Source organism: Rutidosis leptorrhynchoides, chromosome 3, assembly GCF_046630445.1.
Source record: "Rutidosis leptorrhynchoides isolate AG116_Rl617_1_P2 chromosome 3, CSIRO_AGI_Rlap_v1, whole genome shotgun sequence".
In the NCBI taxonomy this organism is placed as follows: Eukaryota; Viridiplantae; Streptophyta; class Magnoliopsida; order Asterales; family Asteraceae; genus Rutidosis; species Rutidosis leptorrhynchoides.
Window position 1 is genome coordinate 15,855,160 of NC_092335.1, and position 7,762 is coordinate 15,862,921.

At 35.5% G+C, this 7,762-nt stretch overlaps 2 protein-coding genes and 1 non-coding gene across 5 annotated transcripts; 1 reads left to right on the top strand and 2 right to left on the bottom strand.

The window, feature by feature from the left end:
* The first annotated feature begins 1,177 nt into the window (after positions 1–1,177).
* On the top strand, positions 1,178–2,494 carry LOC139899702 (clathrin light chain 2-like). The gene is made up of 3 exons (XM_071882544.1): positions 1,178–1,227; positions 1,544–1,697; positions 2,186–2,494. The coding sequence occupies exons 1-3, from the start codon at positions 1,178–1,180 to the stop codon at positions 2,492–2,494; spliced, it is 513 nt and encodes a 170-aa protein (XP_071738645.1).
* Positions 2,495–2,636: 142 nt separating this feature from the next.
* LOC139895775 (LRR receptor-like serine/threonine-protein kinase EFR) lies at positions 2,637–6,051 on the bottom strand. Of its 3 annotated transcripts, XM_071878311.1 has the most exons (3): positions 5,344–6,051; positions 3,373–5,211; positions 2,638–3,268 (listed from the first exon to the last, which is right to left on the bottom strand). In XM_071878311.1, the coding sequence occupies exons 1-3, from the start codon at positions 6,020–6,022 to the stop codon at positions 2,886–2,888; spliced, it is 2,901 nt and encodes a 966-aa protein (XP_071734412.1). In that variant the 5' UTR covers positions 6,023–6,051; the 3' UTR covers positions 2,638–2,885. The 3 variants fall into 3 exon arrangements, with proteins under 3 accessions (XP_071734411.1, XP_071734412.1, XP_071734413.1); XM_071878310.1 differs by having other exon boundaries at positions 2,637–3,268; positions 3,373–6,051; XM_071878312.1 differs by having other exon boundaries at positions 3,116–3,268; positions 3,387–6,051.
* Positions 2,771–2,855, bottom strand: TRNAM-CAU (transfer RNA methionine (anticodon CAU)). The gene is given in 2 exon segments: positions 2,771–2,806; positions 2,818–2,855. It is a non-coding gene; the product is annotated as a tRNA-Met (tRNA).
* Positions 6,052–7,762: the final 1,711 nt, after the last annotated feature.

Genomic DNA, 7,762 nt, shown 5'->3' on the forward strand with positions numbered 1-7,762 from the left:
CGTGTTCACCTCATAGTCACTTAGATGTCTTGGTTATCTCTTTTCTCTTGTTGACCTTCTAACTTGAGTTGGTACTTTTTCACTAGGTACCTCTTCTTGAGTTTGAGAAACACCATCTTTCTCACTTTCTTCTTGAGTGTCGAAGTTAAGAAACATAAATTTGTAATATCTATTTTCTTCATCATTTTTGCTTGATTTAGAAAATTGAGAAGACACTTCATCAAATACCACATCTCTTGAAGTGGTAAACTTCTTTGTTTCTAGATCCATACACCTCCAACCTTTCATGTGAGAATCATAACCAACAAAAGTACACTTTCAAATGGTTATGAATGAAAGGTTAAGAAAATAATATGAACAAGAATATGAAATACTAAATGTGTTGGATTGATTTCAAATGATTACAATCACATCCTTATGTAGAGGATTAAAGCAAAACATACCAACAACTAGACCCACTAATAAAGGTAAATGACAACTAGCATACATCTGAACACACCAATATGACAATTAGCATACATGTGAACACACCAACAACTAGACCTAATAAAACAAGATAAAAGGCAACTTGATTATGCAAGTATGCCATAAAAGAAAATGTCAAATTGGTCACTAAACACATTAACCATTAATTTGGTCAATAATGGCCTAAATCTATTTGAACAAGTTGAGCAACTTGAGCAATAAAGTTTAAAATCAAGTTGAGCAAGTTGAGCCACTTGTGCACTAATATTTTAACAACGGAGGGAGTACTATGTGTGACCGTGATTCACTATGGAATGGAAAAAAGAAATTCAAAAAAAGAAAAAATTACTGTAGTATAGGGTCAACCCGTTTTCCAATTCGGTTTCTAGTAAAAAGCGATGATGTGACGAACGGCGATTGGTTGTCCGAGTATAATATATAGTGGTATGTATAATGTTTTTGTTAAAAAAAATAATTAAATACTGTATACTTTATTAACACCGCGATCCTTTAGCCGTGTTATCTAAAGGCTAGAACTGATCCAAACTTTGGGCTGGCCCAACAAAGTAAAAATATAGACTTACAAAAAATTTCGTCTCGTCTTCCAAACAAAGTAAGGGTAAAAAGTAAAACGATACGATTTTATCAAAATATTCATAGAACTGATAATGCTGTAGTTGTTATTGTTGTTGTTGTTGTTAATGTTGCCCCAATGTCGGAGATTCAGAATGAAATAGGATTTGCTCTCAGAGAATGGCGAAGGTTAGGGTTTTTTTTTTTTTTATTATCTTTGATTACTATTTACTCTTCATTCTACATTTATTCTAATTACAATTGGTTATGAATTGCTTGTGCATGTTAATTTTTTCTTATTTAGTTTCTTTTTTGATAGATAATTCGATTGTGTATGGTTGATTGTATAAACATGTTCAGGCGAATTTTTGTTTGACATATTAGTTTATTCTTTGCGAGCTTTACTGCTTATGTTACAATTTTGACTTATAATATAAAATTAAAATATAATAATCATATGAAAACATATGGATATTAATATTAACTGATGTTATGGTAAAGACAGACAAAATGCATTGAGTTTACAAGAAAAGGAAAAAATGGAGAAAGAGTTGCTAAACCAAATCTTGGATAAAGCGGATGAGTACAAGATTAATTTCCTCAACAAGTGGAAAGTCGTTTGTAACCATAACATAGTTATTAACCGTGAAAGCGAAAAGGTAAAGATAAACACTTTGCGGTTACAGTTTTATGCTAGTAAATTTGATGGACTTTGCAGTTTTTGTACATTTATATCGATTAGACGCTTAAATTTTGTTCCATTATGATCGTCCATGCGCCACATAAGCAAACCAATCATATTGAAACGAAATCATAAAAATATTTTTTATCCCAATATTTTGAATTGAGCTCGGTATAGTTTTTATGGAACTTAATGGCATTATGCCTTTCACGAATAATTTCATTGCCCTTAGTAGCAGGGATTGGCAACTTACCCATTCATTGACCGACACTGGATGTTCCCGACACAGATTTCTTTATAGTTTAAGTGGTACTCCGTATTTAGGTGATAAAATAGCAGGGTTTTAATAATTCAATACGGAGTATGATACTTTTTTGAAAGTATATTGTTATGTTATGTTTTAAACCTTCACTTAATGTCTAAAATGTAGTAAAACTTTATTATAACTTATTTGTGACATGTTAGATGTTTTTGGCCGGATTGGACAACTTTCATGCCCAAGCGGACAAGAGTTACTGGAATGCAATTGCAGAACTTATTCCGAAAGAAATACGTGTTTTAGAAGCCAGAGGATCAAAAAAGGACGCGGACAAGAACACATCTGTTGTTGTGATCCAAGGTTCCAAACCTGGAATACCAACTGATTTATCGAGAATGAGGGAGATTATCGTAAAACTCAAGAACAACACACCGATCGACCTCAAACATAACCCACAACCACCTGTTGTTATAGCTGATGCTTCTCCTGCTGTTGAGCCTGTTGCCGTTGCATAGTTTGTTTATTGTTACTTTCTGTCAGCTCTATTTTTCTTGATTGAATAATATATATATTTATTTATACAATATACTAATAAAAATAATAGTATGAAAAAGTACACTGATGTGGTATGCAAGTTTTACTTTATAGCAGTTTAACACTACTAATTAAATTTTTTTTTTATACTGAATTTACCGATAGTGAAAGTAGAAAAAAAAAGAATAATCATTCTAAACTTCGTGAAAAAAAAAGAAAAAATATATAGAGAAAAAAAGAAAAAAATATAAAAGTTATGGGGTGAGAGAGGCTCGAACTCTCGACCTCAGGATTACTCTCTAGCTATGAGACCTACGCGCTAGCCAACTGCACCACCACCCCATTATTGAAATCTTTACTTCGTAATTATGTTTAAACAATTCCACTGATGTTCTGCAATTCATGGACTACTTTGGTAGTATTCATTCTTTCTGTTGGTGATTCCATGGAGCATGTTAACCCAATTCTTGCCAATGAAACAATACATTTTTCAATTTTCTTCCACCTTCTGCCTTCAATATTCTCATTGTAACCATAGTTGATATTCTGATCAGCTTCTTCACGGACCAACAATAGTCCCGATTCAACGATTTCTTTGAGACGATCTGGAAACGCCATCTTTACATAGCCATGTAGGTTCAATCCTTCTTGAAACATGTCATCCGTTGGTCTCTTTCCTGTTATCATCTCTAACAACAAAATTCCGAAACTGTAGATATCTCCTTCTTTCGTCATCTCACTTCCAAGACCATACTCTACAAATTCATGGCATTTAGTCAGAGTTAAAAAAAAATAAAAATAAAATAAAAAAATAACTCTAGATATCGTCATTTCGTTTGAATTTTTGTTTAATGTTTACCTGGGGCTGCATACCCGATAGTTCCTCTTAGTCCAACAGTACTGCTTTCTCGTGGCTTTAAAGGAAGAAACTTTGCTAGCCCAAAATCACCAATACGAGCAACCATTTCACTATCGAGTAAAATGTTGCTCGGCTTCAAATCACAATGAATTACGGGTACTTCACAGTCTTGATGAAGGTAATGAATTGCCTGAGCCACATCTGTTGCAATTGTTACTCTTTGGTGAAGGCTCAATCTTTGTGGACCAGATTCGGCATCCATTTCGTGTTCTGAACTTGGATGAAGCCACCTTTCGAGATTCCCTTTTGGCATAAACTCGTAAACTATAGCTCTGAAATCATTACCTTGATAATCAATAGATGAGCATGAAGTAATGATTTTTACAAGATTACGATGTCGTATATTCTTCAAAGCTTCACATTCTGCCGTAAAACTCTTCAAAGCTCCTCTGTTTTCAAGCTTTAGAACCTTGATAGCAACCATTCCATCATCTGGTTCAAGAATACATTTATAAACTTCACTAAAAGTCCCTGTCCCAATCAGGTTTTGTTGGGAAAATTCATTGGTAGCTTTGAGCATGCTTCCATATGTAACCCTTGTAAACGGCTGCACGTGTGAGGCTTCAGCTGGCGGTTGCGCTCGTGTCTTCCTTCTTCGCCGATAAATCAAGAAAGACATGAACACCATTGTTCCAACTAAAAGTGTGCAAAGTGGAATTACAACTAGAAAAATCACCCGAGATTTTCGAGAACCTGTCTTCCGACACTTTTGCAGGCGAAGTTCAGGTGGGCCACCACATAGCTTATCGTTCCCATTGACTTTGAATAAACTTCCATTTCTAAAAATTCCTTCCAAAGGTACCTCCCCTTCAAGATCATTGAACGATAAATCTAAAGAAGACAAGTTTAGTTGGCTTAAGAATCTTGGAATTTCGCCGGAGAAGTTGTTACTAGAAAGATTTAGGATGATGATTCCTTTTAAAGCACTCATTGTGGGAGGTATTTGACCTTGAAACAAATTGTCGTCCAGTAATAAGGACTCAAGGCTTACGCAGCTTCCGATAGTATTCGGGATTTCTCCAACGAGATCATTTTGTGACAGATCAAATTTCGTCAAGCTTTTGAGCTTTCCGATCTCTTGAGGAAGTGGACCCACTAAATGGTTTCGAGAAAGATTTAGAGTGATCGATAGGGACGATAGTTGAAAAAGTTCAACGGGTATGGGACCTGTAAGATTGTTTTTAGAAAGGTCCAAGGATAACAAACTCCTGCAGTTATTAAGAATCAGAGGTATATAACCTTTTAACCTATTTTTCGACAAATTCAAAACTGTTAGCAAGGAAAGGTTCCCTATCGAATATGGAACGTTCCCGGTGAAGTTGTTGTAATGAAGGTATAAAAGTTTCAAATTTCGTAGATTACCAAGTTCGTTAGGAATGACTCCGTTGAACTGGTTTTGTAGCACACTTAAGCGCTCTAACTTTACAAGGTTCCCGATCCCAGAAGGCAAGGGCCCGTATAAATTGTTTCTACCGAAAGCTAGAGATGTTAGTTGAGTAGAAAGATTGCCTATAGAACTAGGAAGGACTCCAGTAAATCGGTTTATATGAACACTTAACATCTCGAGTTTGCTACAGTTGATCATGGAATCAATAAACTTCATCTCATCAGGTTCTGAACTTCCTAAAATGTTGTCGAATAGCGCAAGATACCAAAGATTTGGCATCTTACTAAAGTTTATGTCAACCTTTCCGGTTAAACCATTTTCCGCTAAGCTAAGCTCTACCAAGTTTGAACAATTAGAAAAAGAAAATGGAATGTTTCCTGTAAGTTTGTTTCCTGAAAATTGAAAAAACTCAAGATTATGAAGTTTTAAGCCTAAATTTAGTGGTAGATCTCCACTGATTTTATTATCTGTGAAACTAATGACTCTTAAAGATGATAAGTTGTACAACGACGGAGGTATTGTACCGTACAGTTGGTTATTAGCAAAACCAATTTCTTGCAAGTTATGCAATTGATTTAAACCATGTGGAATGGTTCCACCTAGATGATTGTCGGCAGCCGATATAGCAACAAGAGACGTGAGGTTCGCCAAGAAGGATGGTATCCCTCCTGTGAAACCGTTAGAATGAACGGTTATGATCTCGAGGTTCACTAGCGAACCAAGCTTTTGTGGAAGCTTACCAACTAGTTTGTTTCTTGACAAGCCAAGAACGTTGAGCCGAGTGCAGTTTGATAAACTGGCTGGAACTTCGCCTTCGAAAGAATTGTTGATGAGAATTAGCTTTTGTAACCTAAATAAATTACCAATTTGAGGCGGGATTACGCTTTTGAAGGTGTTGTTTTCTAATCTTATGACTCTAAGAAAACTTAAGTTTCCAATATGTGGAGACAAGGAACCAACAATGCCTCTAGATCCGAGGTCCAATGTGGTGACTCTAGGATGTCGACGACCACATGTAACACCCTCCCATTTGCAGAAATGAATAGAGGTGTTCCATGTGCCGACTACGTGTTGTGGGTCGTGGGTAATGCCAGACTTAATGGCTAGGAGTGCGAGGTGATCGGTATTGTTTTTAGCAAGTGTTGTTGCAGGGATTAACAGGATTAATACTATTGCATAGAAGAACAAAGAAAGGTATGCCATGAACAATTTTCTTTTATATTTTTTATTCATTTATGTATTTTCGTATATGATTTGAGACTCCAAAGGCTTGTTATATATACTCCATCATTGAATCACTGGTGTGAACTGAATATGGAAAAAATTAAGTCCTTTAAATTAAGTACTGTTATCTGATGGGGACTGAAGTGAAACGCATAATTGACAGTTTGCAATAATCTTTTATTTGACTTTGTCTCCAAGTCTTGGTCTACTTTGTAAGAGTAATTTGCACGTCCACTACATGAAATTCCATTCATTAATTATGCTTGTCATGGTTTCTTTCTCCTAGTTAAGTCATCACTAATTATTATTGAATATGTAATATGTTAGGATTACGGGCTGGACTAATCCTAACATATTACATAATCAATAATTATAACATAGAGAGTGGGAGTAAAAGGCGTCGGTGTCCCTTTCCGAAAATGCCGGGAACCGGCGTTCAGCCACTCCCAGACTCCGAGTGTTGGAAATTTGGTGAGTCCTAACAAGAAATTGATAACCCTAGTTATCACCCACTTATCAACAAACAGATAATGAACAAGAAGACGTGAAGATAATGAATCATTCAGATTCAACGCTTAATGATTATGTTTTATCAAACGCAACACAAGTTGATAAACTAAGAGACATGGACGTTATTTATCAAAATTGATTAACAGGTTTCGTGTGATAATACTCAATTTTGGTTGTAAAATTAACCAATACAAAATAGAACATGATATAGCAAGTTTTGAGTGGTCGATCAAAGTTCGTCTAAAGGTCAAAATTAATAATAAAAAAAATGTCAAAACTGAATCAAAAGATATGCCTTCCAAGGTTTGGAGGTCAATATTAAATTCGGGTCATTCACAACATTCGCTTTCGACCCTGCGTATTCGATTTATGACATTTGCAATCTGCGACCTTGCGTATCCGATTTTGCCCTAAGATGCAAGCCAAAGAAACTTGCCATGATAGAAAATTCTGGTCATGACCAGAAACTTTGAGGTCACTATTTGAAGATTCTTCCTCATGACTTGAAGTCATGCATTTGCAAGAATTTCTTCCGAATTGCCATTGTCTTTTTCAATTATATTTATTTGAGGACGTATTATTATAAATTATAAACAAAATTGTTGAAATGGTCCTTATAGTTTGTATCAAAATGCTGATTTAATCATTGTGCTTTTTTCGATGGATTTCTTCCTCGTGGTATGCAAATGTTGTTGATTTCATCCCTCCGACTGACAGACGTTAAAAAATTCCGTTAACTTCAATCACATGTCAACACATGACGATATTTTAGTCAATCTCGCCTTCTGTAGTTCTGCATATTAAGATGTTCATGAGAATATAATTATTATCTGCCAAAAGCTAACAAAATAATAGAAAGGGTTTCCCATTTTTTTCAGACCTATCCGGATCTGGGTTTCTCATTTTTTCAGATCTATTCGAATTCGGATCAATGTCGAAATTATCACCACCACCGTCGGAACTATACCACCACCATTTGCAATCGAAGTCAACTGAACCACTCTGGTTTGTGCTTGAAACCAGCAACCTTTGAATCTGATGACTAAATCAGCAATCTTTGAAGCTGCAAATGGATTCTACTCTAATGACTAAATCATCAACCTTTGAATTCGGGTTGTGCTTGAAACCTTTGAATCTGATTTCCATTGAATCTAAATAGCAGCCAAAAACCTTGATAACGAATAGCATCCTGAAACCTTTGAATCTGGT